This window comes from Pseudopodoces humilis, chromosome 8 (genome assembly GCF_049639895.1).
Source record: "Pseudopodoces humilis isolate 2021_Gansu_Grassland_sample_001 chromosome 8, ASM4963989v1, whole genome shotgun sequence".
In the NCBI taxonomy this organism is placed as follows: Eukaryota; Metazoa; Chordata; class Aves; order Passeriformes; family Paridae; genus Pseudopodoces; species Pseudopodoces humilis.
In genome coordinates, this window is record NC_142207.1 from 30,526,059 (window position 1) to 30,546,209 (window position 20,151).

Genomic DNA, 20,151 nt, shown 5'->3' on the forward strand with positions numbered 1-20,151 from the left:
TAATTAAACTTCATGAAACCTCTCAGCTGTGTAAGATCCAAGTGTGCATGAGCTCTCTCACTGTGATTCATGCCTCTTTGGTTAAACCATGATGACAATTGCAAATATAATTTGTTAAAATTGCTATTGTTCTAGGTTCAGCAGCTCTATTACAGGCACAGTGCCTAAAGAAGCTGCCACTGATGTGGGCAGTTGTTTAAAGCCAAAATGTATCGTCTCTTATTTTTTAAGCTGTGTCTTTCCTGGAAGTGTATCTTTGACTATTACTGACATCATAGTTATGCACTAACCAATAATGAAAACATTTTCAGTTGTTTACATCTTATAGTTTAATTGTTGCCCTTGTTGCCAGAAAAATTAAATATAAAGGTTTTTTTGTTCTAGACAGCTGTCTTATTAGAAATACTTTGAAGAATATCTTTTGAATAAAATTACTTTTATATTTTAATCAAAAACTTTAAAAAATCTAAAAACTAATTTAGTATTTATGTTTCTTTGTTCAAATAATAACTAGAGAAAATATATTAGTAATATATTTTTAAGAAACCATATGGAAATTTATCCACTGAAAAAACTTTAGCTAGGAAGACTATAACATAAATATATGTCTTGTTAATTCAAATCCATTCTGCCAGTGGCCATTAGTCAGGCCTGGTCTCAAATCCATGGTAGGTGTGCTGTGCCACTGTCTAAATTGTTGCTGCAAGACTGCTAAGTTGGGGGTGTACCAAGTAAAACTGGTAACTCCTTTCATACAACTTCCAGCTATTAAATGCCTCCCTAAATATATCAGAAATCTGTAAATGTTGTGAAAAGACTCTGGTGAGCCAGTCAACCTGAAAAAAGACCTGCATCTTTAAAAATATATTTACAAGGGCTTCACAAAGCAATCTAATAAAATTTGGGCTTAGTGGAGTATTTATAAAAATATTTGAGGCTTTTTTTAGTAGCATCTTAGATGTAAAAATCAAAGTGCTCAAGCTACTGTATTATGTTGGACATCACATTGTAAAGGAAAAAAACCTGAGCACAGACTTACTTTAATAAGCAAGTTGGGAAGATCATCAGCAAAGTGGTGGCAAATTTAGGAGAAAAAATATGAATTTCCCCTTCCTGCCAACTCCCTGCTTTTAGAAATGCCTCACAAATCAGCTATGGCCTTTTAGCTATACGTCTAAGACCTCTGGATATTTGGCAGGGAAATTGTTAGAAAAGGATGCAACATAAATGCCTTTGGATGTAAGAAATTCCAGCTGGTACCTGCTGGCAGTAAATACCCTGTGTCATTGTGTGCAGTGACTCTGGTGTGGCTGGGGTATGTGTGGCCTGCAGTGGACAAACTGCATGGTTTATCTGCACTGTGCATCACACACTGTGCACTGAGGACAGGCCGACCTCACTGTATGCACACGATACATCCCCCCAACATCCCATAGAGCAGCGTTCCAGACACACCGTGGGCTCTCTGTGCCATACTGGACACAGCACACATTCCTCCATGCGAGAAATCCCAGAGAGACAGAGCAACCATTGCTTTTCAGATTTCAAGAGATGTTTTCCGTGTTCCCTTTGCCTCTTGTCATAGCTTAAATATCACCCAAAGCCAATGCATTACCAGTAGAAAAAATAGCAGAGATGATTATTTTTCACCTCTATAATCTAACACACTTGTATAAGTTCAGTGAACACTTAATCAGAAATGATTATTTAAACTCTAATTCATCCACATCATTCTCTAGTAACAAAAAAAGGTCTAGCCAGCAGTAAAATGTTCCTGGTGTTACTGGATGTTCATGCTGCTGTATCACATATATGTATGTGTGCATTGTGTACCTGACAGACCAGATCAGACCCCTTCAATCCAGTAACCAAACCATAGCAGCAGCCACAAGTGGCACCAGGGACAGGGCTGGAAAAGATGCGAGTCCAATGGGATTGTGTGCAATGGAGCACAGCAAGCATCTGTCACACACAGCTCCTCCAGGCTGTGTTGCCTTCCTGCTGAGATACAACAGCCAGGGGTTACACACGGGTTCATCTGTGTGCATTCTTGTGGAATACGCTGCACTTGTTAGTAGAAGTGCAAGAGCTGACAATTCTGGTCAAGTTAAGAGACTTAAAACCACTAAATATCACTTTGGATATGCTGTAGGGTTTTTATTTAATGGGGCTAATAATATGAAAATTGTTAAGGTTTAGGAAAATTATCTTTTTAGCTGTTAGTAAAGAAGAGTACAGTTTAAGAAGTAAGGCTTTGTAAGAAAAACCATCAAGAAAATTTACTCTGCTTTTGATGCCAGTCTGAGAAAAGATTTTCTGCAATTTTTAAAGGAATATACTATAAGAAGAAATACTTAACTCACCTAGGATAACCCATTAAAATTGCAATTCTAGGCTTCCTAGGTTTATATGAAATTTTATTTCTGAATTATTTTTTCCCAAGGTATAGTTCCCATTATGCAAAGTATAATCCATGATTCATGCATAGAAAGTCATCTAATTAGTGCAAAAATACTTTGAACAAGATCACAGGAGTGACAACACTAGAACAGGTTATTGGTCTGTTATGTCAGGTATTTGCTTCTGGGGTGGCCTATATACTTGGGGGGAAAAAAACCCAACCAGTCAAAAAAAAAAAAAAAAAATCAAACAAAAACCCCCACAACCCAAACCAAAAGCAATTTTACACACAGAGGAGGGAACTTCACAGTATTATAGAATGAAAAGATAATCTCAGCTCTGGCAGACAAGAACAATCATTGTGTTTTCAACCACACAAGGACAGATAATTCTTAAATATTTTCATCATAATATCCTGAAAAAGACTTAGCTTATTTACATTTTGACCGTTTTTAAAGTTCTATAAACATGCAGTTTATTGTGGTGGTCAATACCAAAAGTAGGTCCCATAGTGTGCAAAAACAGCATTTATGGTAGGAACAGGGATGCTTCATCTGAAGCAGAGAGCTTGAGCCAGCAGCAACTGGGTCAATTCTACACCATCTTCATCATTGGAATAAAAGTGTTATTTCAATGAAATATCTTAAATTTTGATACCCTGTTTAGGTTTTTGTTTCTTTCTCGGAAGCTCAGAATTGAGAGCACTGTCCTTTGGCAGTGTTTTAACCACAGCCTTGGTGCTTCTCTTACAACCCAAGCTTCTTAAATCTGCATATTCAAGGACGTTACGTTTTTTAAAATGCCAGAAAACAAAAAGGCAGCCGCAGAGAGCCGAGCCAAAGGCAGGACTGAGGGGCCCATGGCTGCTGCGGTCCCCCCCGCGGTGCCCGGGACCGAGGCTGCGGCATCAGGCGCTGCCTGCCCGGAGCCGCTCGGGGCGCCCCTGCCGCTCCGCCGGGCACTGCCGGGGCCGCCCCGGGGCGGGCCGGCCGGGGCGGTGCCGCCGCCGCCTACAAAAGGCGGGGAGCCGCCGAATCCCAGTCCGACGCTTTCGGCAGCCCTGAGCACCGAGCCGGGTGTCGAGCGGCGCTCGGCCCCTCCGCGGCGGAGCGTCCCCGCCGCCCGCGGCGCATAAGGCCAAGGCTTTCCGACTTCAGCTACAGTGCTAGCTAAGTCGGGGAAGGCAACAACGGAGCGAAGCCGCGCGTCCCCCCCCCTTCTCTCGGCAGCGGCGGAGCGGGCCGGCATGGCGCGGGCAGCGGAGCCGGAGGGCCGGCGGCGCGGCGGTCAGTGCGGACGGGCCGCCTCCGGAGCCTCCCCGGGAGCGGAGCGGAGCGGGCGCGGGTGACCGGGCGGGGTTGCCCGCGGGTGGGGGGCACCCAATCGCAGCGTGTCCCGGAGGCGCCTCCGCTCTCACAGCGGTGTCCACGGCAGCGAACTGTGCCCGCTCTAGCGAAATGCGGTGGATGTGCCCGCATCTGCTTTAGCCTCTGTTTCTTGTTTCTCATTTAGGGTCTGTGATTGCCTATTTTACGTCCGCAAAGTTTCTTCTTTATCTCGGACATGCACTGTCCACTTGGGTAAGTAAAATACTGGCCTGGTAGAAGTAGGATTTTATTAATCTGGCTATGATTTACCTGAGCTTGGAGCTTTCCAAAAATCTTCACAAACTAGCACACCACCACAGAGGTCTTGTTACAACACCTTGGAGTTAAAAGTCTTCATAATCTTCGCAAGATATGTTGCAGTAGGTTTAATTTTAATGCAGAGTACTGCAGTACTCAATTTTTGGAAGGACTGGCTCTGTTCCTTTTAATGTTTCTAAATAACTATAGAACCAGTGAAACCTCTTCTAGAGGAGCAGAGTGAGAGGCAGCCTATTGCAGCATTATATGTAAAGGATTCGTATACTTACTAATGGGAAATGCTCAGTGTTTACAATGGACTCAGTACTGCCACTTACTAACTTATTGAAAGCATCAGGAGTTGCCCTCTGTAAAATCGTTTGCCTCCTGAAATGCTTTCCTTCTGTGCTAATATAACTCACTATACCAGCTTTTACTCACTTGAACAATGCTAAAAAAAAGCTACCTTAAGATATGCACTAAAAATAGACAGTCTGGTTCTGTTCCACAGAATAAAATTAAGTATATGTGTGTATTTTAACACAATCTTAAATCTCCATACAATGGCTTGGTTCAAAAATAAATGGACTGTTCCCCCATTTTCCTTGTTTTGTGTTTTGGTCCTGCATTTGGATTGGTTTGATGTATGTGTCGAACAAATGGGTGATCTACAGTTAAAACACTGCATGTCTAACTCTAGAGCTTCTTGCTTTTGCTAACCTGAAAGGTCATACTGATGTTTTTCTTAGTGAAAAAAGTCTTTGAGTTGTATCAAGTGTTTGTTTAAACAAGTGCAATATTTTGGCAGTTGTTAATATTAAAAAGAAGTGAGCCAAGCAGCTCCTTCAGAGGTCAGGGCTGTTGCCTGCAAGTTTTTTGTCAGTCATGCCCACAAAATGTCTCACTGGCAATTTGGCCAACCCTGATAACTCCTCTCTGACCAGTGCTTCACAGCTCTGTGGTGGGCTTGCTCTGAGTCAAGGTGACAAAGCAGAGTTAGAAAACAGTCTTGCACACAGTAAGAAATGGTAGACTATAAGATGTCTGCTTAGCAATATTAATGGGATAGTCATAGTCATGTCCTGGTGGGTTTTGTGCTGAAAATCTTGACTCAAAAAACCCCCAACCAAATCTGCTCAAACAACCGATGTTATTCTACAACAGCTTATTTTGACAGAACTGGGTGTAGGACTTCAACTCTTGTATCTCTTAAGCTTTAGTGTTCCTGTAGTGTGAAGGTTTTTGCTACTAGGAACAATAAACAAATACCTGAATCTTCAGAACACCAAGTAATAGATCATCTTTGTTTTCGAATAGCTCTGTCCAAAATACAAAACCTGAGAGAAATGGGGTTTTGCTGTAATTGAGAGATCTAATTGGGTTTCTGTGTTACTATGCCATTCCTAAATGCAAAGAGAAGCTGTAAATGATTAAACATGTCACATCTCCAGAAATGTTCAGACTTGAACGAAGTCTAGACTCTGTTGGGCCCTTGCTCAGTAAAGTATTGAATGTGTGCCTGGCCTCTGGTATCTTAATAGGATGAACAACAATGCTGAACCGGAGTCTCAGACCTTATGCTGTTGCTGTCTATCCCTCAGCAATAAAGAAGGAACAGCGTGGAACTGGGTTCACCTTGTTGATTTCAGGCCCAGTGTTTCCCAGGAGATCAGCTGATTGCAACTTCCCAGCCTTATCTGTGTGCCTCAGGCCTCAGGAGGCCCTCAGTAGGTGGTAGCCTGGCTATTCCTCAACTTGTTGGCTTCAGTTTTGACATGGGATTGTATACATTCAGTATATGGTGATTATAAGAGTAATTATAAGTATAAAAGAGGAGGAGCTGTCTTTAAAAGGATGGTGATGCTGAACAGCTGTAACTATTTAAAAGTTATCAAATAGCCACCTTTTGAGACATTTTAAGCTGGGACTAAGCGTATGTAATCAAGGATCTGCCTGTTTATGAAGATAATATTTGCTGTTCAAATTTCAACAGATCTTAGCTTGAAATTACATACTTGCTACAAAGCTCTGCAATTCACAAATATTTTTCTTGTTTATCTTTGCCTATTCTTTATGGTTTTTAATTCTTGAAAGAAAATCATACTTCCAGGTTTTAACAGCTGTGGTTTCCCCAAAAATTATCTCTCTGGGTTGACCTGATCAAAATAGTCTGGGTAAATGTGTTGGATAGAGTTGAACAGCGTTCACAGGCTCTTAGATGAAGTGTACAGCAAAATCATGATGTGTCTGGATTCAAAGGAACCTTTCCATGAGTTTGAAGTGAGATTCAGTTTTTCACTCTGACAGTAATGACTGGCACTGACTTGCACATGCTTAGATTTTTTTTTTTAATACCTTGTTCATTTTGTCAGAATCCAGTAACTGAAACATCTCTGTGTAAAGAAAACACCCAAACTTAATATGAAAGTATTTTTTGGCTCGTTTTTCTAGCTCAATAAACAGTTATCCAGGTTAATTCACCTGCATGTATTTTAAGTGAAATTCTATAAAGTACCACCTCAGATCATACTAAGTTTAAGTGAAAACTGGAATTGGGAGATTATATGCCTGTGGATTCATTGCTGGGATATTTTCTATATGCTTCTACTAACGAACCATGGAATGTAAGTGGAACATACTTACAAAGGCTTTAGGCGTCTCGTGAGTGAAAAATGGTTTATAATATATGAGAGGAGACATACAGGATGATCATGCTTATAATAGCATCTGCCATTTGATTTAGTTAAAAAAAAGCATACAAAATACCCTGGTGTTTTTATTTGAACAGATGAAATTTTTCTTCCCACGATTGGAATATAATTTTTTTCAGCCTGTGTTTAAGGAAACAAGTATCAAAGTTTACATGTTACAATGTTTACAGAAATCTCCTTCAGTGAACTCAAATAATAACATTAAAAGGCAAGTGCTTTTTATGTCTGTACTATACTGAAGACTAATCACACTTTGCAATTATTTTGACCCTCAAAATAATATGCTTTTTATGCATCTCTTGATTGCTGTGTTACATGGTAAATTAGATTTAGCTGGCTTTGATTTTTAAAAGTACTTTTATGTTACGCTTCCCCCAGCCCTTCCGAATATTTGAGGAACTTAAAAACTTGTACTTTTTGCTGTATCACATAACAATTGTTTATTTAAGATAAGGCAGCAGAAGAAAAGCTTCATTTACCTAATGGTAGGTACCCTTATTAAACAACCTGTGTGCCCTAGAATGGTATGAATGATTTCTATTCATCTGCTTTGTTACTGATTACATAAAGCATTTTCCATCATGTATTGCTGCAATATGTTTAAAAGTAAAGTGAGATGCGACAACAAAAACATCCATGTATTTATTAGCAAACCTAAAAATGTTTTGAATAGAATGAAACTTACTTCAATTGGATGTGTTTAACAATTTGGGTGTCCTTTTTGTACCTGTAGCAAATGGTATCAGAACATAAATGTATTTTATTCTTGGCACAAGGTTAAATTAGCAATAGGCTAAACAGGCTGAACTTGCAGTGAGTTTACAACAGGTTAAATAAACTCTGCTATTCTACCTCCTTTGAGTAATATGCCAGAGCTGAACACTAAAAACAGCTCAAATCCACTGATTTCAGAAACTTCAGTTAACATTTACCTATATCTATCCTGAATTGTATGATGACTTGTTTCCACTTGACTCATTCTTGTGTTATAGAGCAGCACTTAAGCTTTGATCACCTAAGAACAAACTGCTGCCTTGAGAAGTTATTTAAACAGTGATCGGTAAATCTTTTGTTAATATTTGATCTGTGCCAGAGAATTTGTGCAAGCTTTTTGAGACTTGTTGGATGTGGCTGGTGACAGACTTTGTCCAGTAATATACTAATAGAAAATATGTGGGATTTTTGGATTTGTGGCATTACACGCTGTAATGATCCACTTGATTAGGACATATGATCTTAAAAATACTGGAATAAAATCAATGTGACAGGATGTAGCAATCAAAAAACCTCCTAAGAAACCAACAACCACAAAAAACCCTGTGCCACCTCTGTAAGTGTAACAAACCTCTGTACAGACCTTTGACAGAGCTTTAGTACAATGGTGAACCTGTGTACTTCTAAAGAGCAACCAGTAATGTTGTATATGTTCTCTTACTCTTAAAGGGAGATCGTATGTGGCATTTTGCTGTGTCTGTATTCCTGGTTGAACTTTATGGAAACAGCTTACTCCTGACTGCAGTCTATGGCCTGGTTGTGGCTGGATCAGTTCTTCTCCTGGGAGCCCTAATTGGAGACTGGGTGGACAAGAACTCCAGGCTCAAAGGTTAGATGCCTAGAGCAGGTTATTTACTTAAGGATGGATCAAATTCATGTTAAAAAGGTGAAGCTGGCAGAGTTAATTCCTCAAGTCAAATATGAGAATGCTCATCTCTTCTAAGAAGGGCAGGGTGGTTTCAGAGTGTGGTGATGGTTATACAGAGATACTCTCAAAGACAGGAGGAAAACAGTTTTAAGTCGTGGTGCGTCTGTTACTCAGGCTAAACCCATGTGATGTATAGAGATGTATGGAAACACAAAAGGTAAAAAATATGTGACTTTAAGGGCTACAGACTGAATTATTTTTACATTAAAACACTAACCTACACTTGTATTATTTGTTATCTTTTGTCTGGATACAAACATCTTTCACTTGGAGTGTAAACACGCTGTATTTGTATTATGCAGATTGTATATATGCTCTAGTCTGTTTTATAAATAAAATGGGATCAAGTTCTTCAAATTAATTTTTACTTTCCAAAAATTTTCAAAATATTATTCCTTCCATGGCAGGTTGACAATGAATTTTAGGGGCTTGAGCTAAGTTTTTAGTGCTTGAAACATACTGTCAGCATTTGAACAGAGCCTTGCTTTGAGAGAAGACCTACTTTGAGTGTAAATAAAGAGCTACAAAGTTACATTAGATGTCAGTTTGTTTCTATAAGGCAGTGGGAGATTTAGAATGTACTGAATAGAATGAAGTATACCTTTGCCGGGGAGACTAGGAAAATAAGATTATTTAATAAATCTGTGTGTGCTCCTTAATTATGTCCACCTTAAGGCTATATAGTTAGCTCATTCTTATGTTCATAACTGTTGCTCTCTGTTTGGTTTAAAACAGTGGCCCAGACATCCTTGGTTGTGCAGAATTCATCTGTCATCCTGTGTGGTGTTATCCTGATGATTATCTTCTTGTTTAAGACACAGCTCTTGACATTATACCACGGATGGCTTCTTGTGAGTGCTTCAACTTAGAAATTAATTTATGAAGAAACTTTGGGAAGCATGGGAAATGGATGAATTTTTCTTTTTCTCTGATCTGTATAGACATTTCTGGGAGCCAAAACTTGCAAATGAAACTGCGCTTATTAGATAAACAGAGATGATGATTGTTTTCTGCCAGGAGTTGTAGACTTGATCTCGTTTTGTGTGAAGAATATTGCTCAAATGTATGGAATCAAATATAAAAGTATTTTCTGCTTGTGTAGAAAGTGGAGATCTCCATTAGTTTTCTCACATTTCTCACTCTTTCCCCTTATCTCTCTAGACACTGTGCTATATCCTGGTTATCACAATAGCAAATATTGCCAATTTGGCCAGCACTGCCACAGCGATCACAATTCAGAGGGACTGGATTGTTGTGGTTGCAGGGGAAGACAGAAGCAAACTGGCAGGTGAAATATATTGCCTTTATAATACCTTGCATGTCTTACTTTCCAAATTTGATTTTATTTTTGTTGTAAGACTAGAGTTTTACAGAGATGAGTGCATCTTTGAGTTCCAGATATTATGAGAAAACATCAGGTAAAAGGGCAGCCTTTATTTTGCTCCTCCCTGCTCTGGACTACGGCCACTGAGATCACATATTACTGTTGTGATGACAATTCAGCTAGGCATCCCCAAACTTGTTTTGCCCTCTTCTTAGTCGTGCTGCAGCTCTGGTAGGAAAACGAGTCTTGCTGAACAAGCCAAGTGTTGCAATACTTTATTTTTAGGTCCCTGGAATGAAACCGAGAACTCTTGCGTAACTGGGCTCATCTCATAGGGATCAAAGAAAGATGCATGAGAATGAAGTCCAGAACAGTTAAGTAGGTATATTAGGAAATTGCCAGTAGGTAATACTGTGCATGCAGGCACATTTGAAACCCTGCATTTCTCTTCATTCTTTCCTTCAGTTGGAATCGGAAGCTCTGCTTTCCTTTGACATCTGGTGCTTTTGAGCATAAACTACAGACTAAATCATCTTTTGCCCAGAAAATATTTTTGTTTGCTTCTCCCCCTGTGCCCTACACTTGCAGTGAGTGACACTGATGCTACTAGAAGAGAGAGTTCATTCCCATTCATATCCTATTGTAGCTTGGTAGTCATGACGCTTCTAGCATGGGAGAGATTGGGACTGTCACCAAGGATGCACAAGGCAAATTACACCAAAGGCTGTATAACAATCTTGGCTGTGCTGCTCCTCTGATTGTAACATGGTGTGGGAAGCAGCATTTTTTGTGATGGATTTGGTCAGACTGTATGGGCTCTGAATCAAACCCATAAGAGGACTTAAGCCTTTTCAGACAGAGGAACAGATACTGAACTGCAAACAAGGCATAGAGCAGTTTAACATTACCCAGACCTCACTAGCTCACTAACTCTGGAACTAAAGTTTGACACAGTTTAGATACCTTCAGGGTTAGACAGCATTTCACCTTCTGGACTCTAATTTTGTATAAAGCTGCCTAAATTGCCCACAAAGTTCAGAGTCCTTTTGGGAATTTCAATCCTGTATTCCAGATTTTCACTTGATGTTTATCTCCAATGAAGGAATATTATCTACCCATTTCATTCAGGAAAGGCTAATTCTTAGATGCATTAAGTGTCATACTTTTTATTTCCCAGTCTACAAATTATCCTCCCTAGTCTTTTATTTTGACCTTGCAATACCTTTACTAGGTCATGCCTTTTGTAGAGCAGCAATACAGGTAAACTTCCTTCACACATATGAATCACAGGTAGAAAAAGAGCAGCTATCTGTAAAAGTCTTAGGTTAATGACAACTATTAAAACTCTTCTTGTGTTAGATCTTATTCAGCAAATCCTCTCTCCCATCCCTGTCCCACATAGCACGTATGAGATAAAGTACAGACCACACCTGCAGAGAACTTCTGTCAGAGTTAGTCCTGCCTCTTTACTGCTTCATGAGCTCAGGCACAATTGTATGACCACTTACATTTTGTACTGAGAAATCAGGCAAGAGATTACTGTAAGTTCTCTTATGACTTGATTGAGAATGAAAACAACCACTGGATTAAGCATCTTAGCTCAACAGATTTATCTGAAACATCCCCTCCAGGCTGAACAGGTTTGTTTTCTGTTTAACAATGATGTAACCTGGAGACTGTTGAAATTCCTTAACTTAAAATTAAGTGCTGTTGCTGACTTTGCAGCAAATACTGTTGTCCATCTCTGCATTGTTACCTTTGCTCAAAGAGACATCTTAGTTATGCAAGCTAGTGGAATAGGGAAATAAAAAATTACCTTCTCTTTTGTTGCCCTTGATTAGTTTTCCTATTCACTCTTTGTACCTTTTCGGAGTGGAATAATTTGTCTTCCTCACATAACTCAAAAAACAAAGGTTAGTTGGTTGGAATTTTAAAAGCCAAATATTATGCAAGTATCTAACTTAACTATTTGACTGAGGGTTATTCATATTAAGATTGAATTGACTTTGAAATAGAGTAATCTGAATGTTTCTTTGAATGGCAGGGAGTAATTCTCTACAGATTCAATAAGGCAGCTTCGTACTGATGTAGAATTTCATTCAAACTTTAAAAGTTGTAATTTTACAGTAGGACTCTAAAAGGGGCTGCATGTGGGAAATCACTGTCTAGCAACTTTTAGGAGTGGAAGAATGGGACTATTAATTGAAAACTCACAGGAGCCCAGGCAGTTTAATGACAGTAAAGTAGATAAGATTGAGGAGGGTGAGGCATTCCCTAGCAGCAAACAAAAGATGCATTTGTGCTGAGAATGGGTTGCTTGTTTTGAAACATCAAAGAACCAGAAAGGAGTGAGGACTTTGCTCAGTAAGATCTAAGGATGCCTACAGCTGCTATCAACCAATGTGACTTAACAAGGAAATGTAAAAGACATTTCAAAGTTCTGCTGCTATCATGGTGGTTCTGTGGCCACCAGTTATTGGAAGTAAATGGAGGAGGCTAAGAAATACGTGTTCCAGTGTTGGGAGATAGATTACTGTCGTCCCAAGAAACAATTCCACCTTATGAGATTCCTGGAGCTGTGCATGCTAGGTTTGAGTGTTACAGGGATATAGAGCTCAGAGTCCACAGTATCAGTGCTGTGTAAAAGTGATCTGATCTCGTGATGAGCAGTTTTACCTGATCTCATGATGAACAGGACCATGCTGCCACTGTAAACTCAGCATACTAAACCTGGAAGACCTCATGCAGGCAAAACTGGGAGGAGTAGGAATTTTGCTTACAAACACCTTGGTTGATTGCAGTGAACTTAAACATTGAAACAGTCTGAAGGTGCCTCTGGTTATTCCTGTAACCAGTTACAGTTGGAGCAAGACTTGTAGCCTTTATTCTTGTGCAATTCACAATTATGTTAGTGAATATTTCACTGTAAGTGGTCACCAGTCATTTCATATCATCAAATCATTTCTGACAGATATGAATGCCACAATAAGAAGAATTGATCAGCTGACCAATATCTTGGCCCCAATGGCTGTTGGTCAGATAATGACATTTGGCTCCCCGATGATTGGCTGTGGATTCATTTCTGGCTGGAACCTGATGTCAATGTGTGTGGAGTATCTGCTGCTTTGGAAGGTTTATCAGAAAACCCCCACTCTGGCTCGCAAATCTGCAAAAGTTGAAGCATCGGAACTGAAACAGCTGAATGTAAAGAAAGGTATTAAAACCACAAAAGTAACTGTTCTAACTCACTGTGTACTCATTTCATCAGTCAAGCCAAGTGTTGACTTTTGTCTTCCACAGGCCCTGCTTTGAGGTTAGATAGCTTTCTACTCCTAGCTTGTAGATTTCAGGTTTGGAGTCTAGATACCAGAGACTCTAATCCAAGCAACAGTACTTTGTGCAGCTTTTTAAGGAATTTCATAAAATGCAGCCAAAGAATGAATTCTCTTCATTAACCCCTTAGAGTAAGTCTGCCCTGTAACTTCAGGCTGATCATAAGGAATACTCCTGTCCATCTATAATATAGCTGATAAGCTGGACTAGGCCCTTGGTTCTGTAGTGTCTACAGCCTCTGTAAGACTGCTCCTTGCTAACTCATCTTGCTTACACATAGTACTAACAGGCTTTCAGGAGGTTGTAAAGATGGTCATATTTCTATTCTGGCATTACTGTATGATTTTATGTGCTCCAGGAAATGGTGGAGAAAAAAAAATAAACTCTTTTGGCCTTCAGCTCTGCTTCCTTGGCCAAACAGTACAAGTGGTATTTGCAGTGTAGATGACTATGGGTATTACCCATAAGTAACACTAAAATTGATATTAATGTTAATTTAGATAGGCTCAATATCAGAAATTTAAATTCAGAAGCAAACCTTTTATTATGAAGTAGTACAAATGACAGACACTGAAATACTAAAGTGTTTCCCCATTTTTAAGGTAGCAGTATATGAATACTACTGCAAGCTCATGTTACGGCCTCGCAGCTACAACAGGTTGTGACTTGTTGTTTGGGTTTTGTTCAAAATATGAAGAATTCCTGGGTTTTGTTTAAATGCTAACTAACAATCTTGTCTCAATATAGTGAGCTAGAAAGCTGCTGTTAAAAGTACTGATGAGATCTATCTTCCCAGCCATCAGATCCATGGTGGTAATAGCTGGTCCAGTAGGCTGTTGCACCAGGCTGGTGGCAGTCGAGTATTAGAGGACAAGAGAGCGTAGAAGGCTCCATAGCTTTGGAACTTGTTCTTAAATACTTCTGGAGAATGAAGCATTTAGCAAATGTCAATATGTAGGAAACACTTCTTAATCTTTGCCGTTGCAGTATTCTGATTTCATTAGAAGACTTGTGTTTTTAAAAGTTGCTGAAGTACTTCATGTGTCTCGCTGTATGTGGAGTTAGTTTTGAACTTGATAGTGTAAAAACACTGCTCAGGCATCCAGACATTTGTAGAATTTCTATCCTCCTTACTAGTGTAAATACTCCTGTGAGTTTTTGGATTTTTATTTGTGATCAGTTGGAAGTGCCTTTGTCCTTTACTACAGTGAGAATGGAATTGTAGAAATGCATAGGTTTTTGGTTTGTTTGGTTTTTTTAAGTCAAGCTTTGAGAGCTTTTGGCTCTGGACAGGCTTGAGCCTTGGTTCATCAGCCCTTGCATGAGATGCTGACAGATGTTTAAGTATTCCCTTCTTTTTTCAGTCAGTGCTTTAAAGCATACAAAGCTGTGTTAAAATGCCAACTGACATTGGCATTCATCAGGGAAATAATTTCTCTGTGGATCTGGAGCATTCAGTCACAAGTCTAGAGGCAGGCAGTGCTTTGTCCTATCACTGTTTAATGAATTAAATTGATAGGAATGAACTTCACTCGATCTTACTCCCCAGGCAGGATTTAAGAACACTTTTAATGAATTTAATTTAGGTAATTAAGAGAAAGCTTGGTAGTGGAGTTCGACTGATGCACTTCTGCAGTAGTGATTTACTGCAAACAATCATCTATTGCTTTGCACTGTGTGCTTTGCAGGCAGGAGTGTATCTGACAGCTCCATTTCTGTTTACAGAGAGTGACGTGAAACCTGCTGAAGGAGTGCAGTTAATTGTTGAGAAAGATGTAACTGGCTTTGAGCCCCAGCAGGAGAAGGAAGTCGGCTGCGCTGCCCGGATTGCCGAACCTTTCATAACGTTCCGGGACGGATGGGTTGCGTACTACAACCAGCCGGTGTTCCTTGCAGGCATGGGCCTTGCATTTCTCTATATGACTGTTCTGGGATTCGACTGTATCACTACAGGCTATGCATACACTCAGGGGCTGAGTGGCTCCGTGCTAAGCCTCCTCATGGGTGCCTCTGCAGTCACTGGAATCATGGGAACAGTAGCTTTCACCTGGCTTCGGCGCAAATGTGGCCTCATTCGCACAGGCCTTATTTCTGGAGCTGCTCAGTTTGCTTGTCTGATCTTATGTGCCATCTCTGTATTTATGCCTGGAAGTCCAATGGATTTGAGTGTTTCCCCATTTGCTGACATCAGTGCCAGGCTGTTTGAAAATGAACCATTGCCTACTATAGCATCTCCAGAACCTGAAATTATTTTTGCAACTGGAATGCCCAATTTGTTAAACGGGTCTATTGCTCCTGCTAACAGTGACCCAGAGATGAGTCCTGAGCCTGTGCCTTTAATCTCTGTTAGTCTCCTGTTTGCAGGAGTCATTGCTGCTAGAGTTGGTAAGTATTATGTCTCTATTACAATTTGGTTTATTATCTGCTTTTAATTCTAAAAATTACAATGCCTGTCAACTAAATACAATTAATTTTAGAATTAGAGGCAATAATTGATGTGTTAGGTCTTGTTTCTGGGGCTAGTTGATTATACTTCACATAAAAATGAAATGATCCTGCTATAGTATATCACTAGGGCAAGGACTGCAGTACTAATTCCATGTATAGTGTACGTCACTAATAGGAGAAAAGTTACCACATTTGGAAGCAATTGTAATGTATGTTTTGGAAAGCTTATCTCTAAATTATTTTTGTTCACAACCAAATGAAACCACTTGTTACTAGGAAACAGCACTAAATGCATCTGCTATGAAAACCTTCAGATTTCAGTTTACTAAATTAATCCATTTACTACAATTTCCCTTCTAAATGCCAAGACTATTTATTTGATTTGGATGACAGCTTAATCTTTTGAGGCATTGCTGATTAGCATAGTATTAGTATCTGTCAACAGAATAGGCAGTCAAATATATAAATGTAATGAACAGTAAAGATCATCTGTCGAATCATTATCTTCAGTTTCTGCTGTTTTTGCTGGATTCTGGAGGAATAAATCCTTGATTAATATCTATTAAGTTTGTTTGCAAGATAAGCTTCTAAAGCTTAATCATGAACAGACTAAACCAGTATGGAAGCTAATGTCCACCATTTGAAATTGTGTATTCTGCATACTTTAAAAGATGTTTGATTTTTTTTATGCAGAACTTCAGTGATTGCACCTGGCAGGATACACTGTAAATAACTGTAAGCCAGCTATTTAAACAAGGAAAGGATGAGTAAAACATTGGCTCGATAGTCATGATGAAACAGGATGTGACAGGCAACTTAATGTGTCAAGTTTATGTATTATTTCAGGAAATTTTTGTAAAAGGAAAGTAAATTACTCTTGACTGTGAGTCTAGTCAACAAGAGGATATCTTATCCTGTGCATTTTTGGCAGAAGAGAGTGCTTGGAAGGATGAATTGGATTGTGCCAGTGATGAGTCTGCCATGAGAAGCCCAGCAGAATGGCTAACTGGTTTTTTCTCTCCATAGGCCTTTGGTCCTTTGATTTGACTGTCACACAGTTACTCCAAGAAAACGTCATAGAATCTGAAAGAGGCATCATAAACGGTGTCCAAAACTCCATGAATTATCTTCTTGACTTGCTGCACTTCATCATGGTCATCTTGGCCCCAAACCCTGAAGCTTTTGGCTTATTGGTGCTTATTTCTGTGTCTTTTGTTGCAATGGGCCACATAATGTACTTCAGATTTGCCCAAAAAAGCTTGGGAAAACAACTTTTTGTTTGTCACACTCCTGACCCCAAAGCAGACTCTGACAGTTCACCACCTGGTAATACATCTACTGTCTGAAAGGATCCACTTCTCTTACTAACTTTGCTTCACAAATACCATGGTTAAGCACATATACTTCCTTTTATGATCCTGTTTGAGGTGTTTCTCTAGAGTTGAATACATAACTTAGCTGTTTGGGGAAGCTGTCCCAAGAGAGAAAAACGCATTTTACAGTGACCCTGTAAATGTTTCATGTTTGGCAGAGGACAGCCTGGTTTGATCTTGACAGCTGCAGTATCAAAGGTTTCCCACAAGTCTCAAGTCTGGTATTTGATCACAAAAATACTGTTCAAGTTCCACTGCTGACCCCACAGTGATACTGTGGTTAAGTGGTTTTACCTACTCAATTTACCATGAATTCTGAATAATTCTTGTGTTCATTGAGTAAAATGAGGTCTTATCCTTCCTTTTAATTACTTCAGAATAACTTTTTATATAGTATTTGGTTGTTTGGAGTTTTTCTCCAATATTCCTTTACAATGAACAGTTCTGCTCACCTATATTCTTAAACTGGTATAAACATCTTCTCTAAACATTGGGCTTTGACGGTCCTTGTGGGTCCCTTCTAACTCACAATATTCTATGCTCCTTCTTGGATTCTTCTAGTAAACTCTTTTTTTCTGGTTTTTTTTCAAAACCTTTATAGTATTTTATGTTTTGGTTTAACTTTATGGAAACACCTTTGCAGGTTTTTTTGCATGTTTCCTTAAAAATTAGACAGCTGTTAGGTACAAGATATTGTATTACACTTTTGTTGCACTTCATAGAGTAAAACAGCCTCATTTAGCAGAAGCTATTGATGTAATATTACAAAGCATGGCTTTTAAATTGCAAATGGCAGGTTTGCTCGGGTTTGATGTAGCAGAAAGTGCTAAGGTCAGGAATACTGGTACAGAAAGAAATTCTAGTGCTAACTTAATTTTTGCCTTAGAGTACAAGCAGCTTTAGTTAATTTCCCAATATATCAGGCTTTAATAGGGTTTCTGAAAACATCTGCATTTGAGAATAGTTAATATTTCATGCAAAAGGTAGATTACTTGCATTTATCTGGTGTGTATGTGAATTTTAACTTAGTTCTAAAATACTGCTAAACCAACAAGATGATGGACTGAGAGGCCCTCTAAAGCAACTTCAGTGCAATGAAAAGATGTCCCCTCTGTTCAATAAGTTCTTGCCTTTTTTTTTTTTTTGTTTGGTTTGGGTTTTTTTCACCCTGCATGTGTACTAACACAGTACTTTCCATACTCATTAACCCTATGTGCACTTTTGTGAAAACTACGCACTTTGCTTTCTCAGTAGAGTTGAACCTGGTGGTGTTCTGAGTTTTCCTATGGCTTGGCAGTCTGACTTCTAAATTTAAATACTGGTAAAATGTTTGTTTGCAAAATAAGTAGTATGTGAAAACATAATGTCAGCAACTTGTGAAAAGTATCCTCTGTAACTTTTAAGGGTTTTTTTAAATTTTAGGTACTGTCCTTCACAGTCATATGTGCTGCCAGACTCAACCCTGGAATGTAAGTGTGTGAACTCCATTAAATTAAAGGCGTTACAACCAGGGCTGAATCTTGGCCAGTCATCACAAATTTTGTAACAATTACATTATCTATCAAAGAATGTAAAGAACCTCTAGTGGCTTTTGTCCCAGATGCAATGTTTTGTAAGAGATGTGAAATGGAATGAATGGGAATCCGATGTACAATCAATGGACACTGTAGCCCATAGTTTTCAATAACTGGATGTAACAATTTTTCTCTAATGGACCAAACCTAATAATTACTCTGTTGCTGAAAGCTTCTCAGGGATGTTTTCACTAGGTTTATAAGTGTTTATACTTTGACCAAGCATTTGGGTTTTGTTTCGATATAATAAAGTAAAATATGTAATTTAGTGTAGGTTTAAAATTTGTGACTCAATCCTGAGTGTAACTTAAGGAAAAGGGAATTTTGCCATCAGCAGAATTTGTCAGAAGACAAATAAAACAAGCTTATCTAGATTTGTAGGGTAAATATGCCCAAAGGATAGCCTTATGTGATATAAGTACATTAGTAAATAAAATAGCTCTGATTTGCCAAATATATTTTCTCATGTGTATCTAATTTAAGTTGGGACCAGATTTTAATATTGTTAAATATAAATAAAGCTAGTCCAAATGTCAGTGAACGCCTCTATACTGCACTTTGAAAAACATCTGAATGCCACTGTATATCTTGGACTCACTGGCCATCAGGGAAACAAAGCTGAAAATGCAGCTTTTTTTGCGCTGTCTACAGTGCACAGAACCCAGGATGCCTAAAATTTAATGCTGTAGCACTAAGCACCAGACATCCCAGAGAGGATGTATTCCTGAAGTCTAGAGAGCTCCAAAAATGTGACAAATAGAGCTGGGAGCATGCCATGTTCCTGCCTGTTCCCTAAGGCTTTTTTTTTTGTTTTTTCTCCTTTCTCCAAGAACAATTTAGTCTTGTTTAATTTGAGTAGCAATTTGTTTCATAAATAGTTCCACTAGATATTACAGTACTATTAGAAGAGGACTGGAGCTTCGTATTTGGTAAACATGATGTGGTTAGGATTCTTATGTGCACATCGCAGCTGGAAGGCAAGACAATCCTAAAATAGAAATGTGAATGCTAGTTTGAAGAGGAATAAGGAGGTTTAAAATGGAAAATGTGTGTGTATCAGTCTGCGTTGGATGTCATAAAATGTATGCTGCTTGAGCACAGCCCATTTGTGTGCGAGTCCAAGATGTGTGCAGACACCTGTATTCAGTAGTGCTTTGAAGCAGTGTGGAGCCTGAAGCAGTCTTACTTAGCAGGACTTTCATTAAGTGAGCATTTTTGGCCTTGTATTTATTTATTTTTTTAAAAAAAAATTGGATGAAAACTGCCCTTAAAAATGTACGCACTAGAAATGAATCTTACCAGAATATTTTATTATACAACCTTATGCTGGACATAGTATTGATTTATGTATTACTATTGTTAAAGCTAATTAATAAATTTGCATAAAAACTTATTTGTCCTGTATCTTTCAGTTTGTGGGTATCTGGTATCTTAGCATGGGTCTTGTGCAGAAGGCTTTTTTGTATGAAGGGTTGGAACTACCATGAAGCACAAACAAATAGCATTGAGGAGGAAGCAAATGACAAATGTAGTCAAGATCTTTCAATGACCTTGTGACTCTTTGGTGAATTGCTTTTTATTTACCATGTACAGTGGTAAGTTTAGACAAAATAGATGAAAGTCTTGCAACCTCAGCCTGGGACTTGCATTGGCTATAGAAC

The 20,151-nt window shown here is 39.0% G+C and overlaps 1 protein-coding gene across 2 annotated transcripts; it reads left to right on the forward strand.

Moving 5' to 3' along the window:
- Positions 1-3,450: 3,450 nt before the first annotated feature.
- Positions 3,451-19,883, forward strand: SLC40A1 (solute carrier family 40 member 1). 2 transcript variants are annotated; one of them, XM_005530333.3, is made up of 8 exons: positions 3,451-3,686; positions 3,913-3,980; positions 8,180-8,339; positions 9,174-9,289; positions 9,600-9,726; positions 12,734-12,976; positions 14,821-15,480; positions 16,570-19,883. In XM_005530333.3, exons 1-8 carry the CDS (start codon positions 3,647-3,649, stop codon positions 16,887-16,889), a joined length of 1,734 nt encoding a protein of 577 aa, XP_005530390.1. In that variant the 5' UTR covers positions 3,451-3,646; the 3' UTR covers positions 16,890-19,883. The 2 variants fall into 2 exon arrangements, with proteins under 2 accessions (XP_005530390.1, XP_014114541.1); XM_014259066.2 differs by lacking the exon at positions 3,451-3,686 and adding an exon at positions 5,567-5,756.
- The last annotated feature ends 268 nt before the right edge of the window (positions 19,884-20,151 follow it).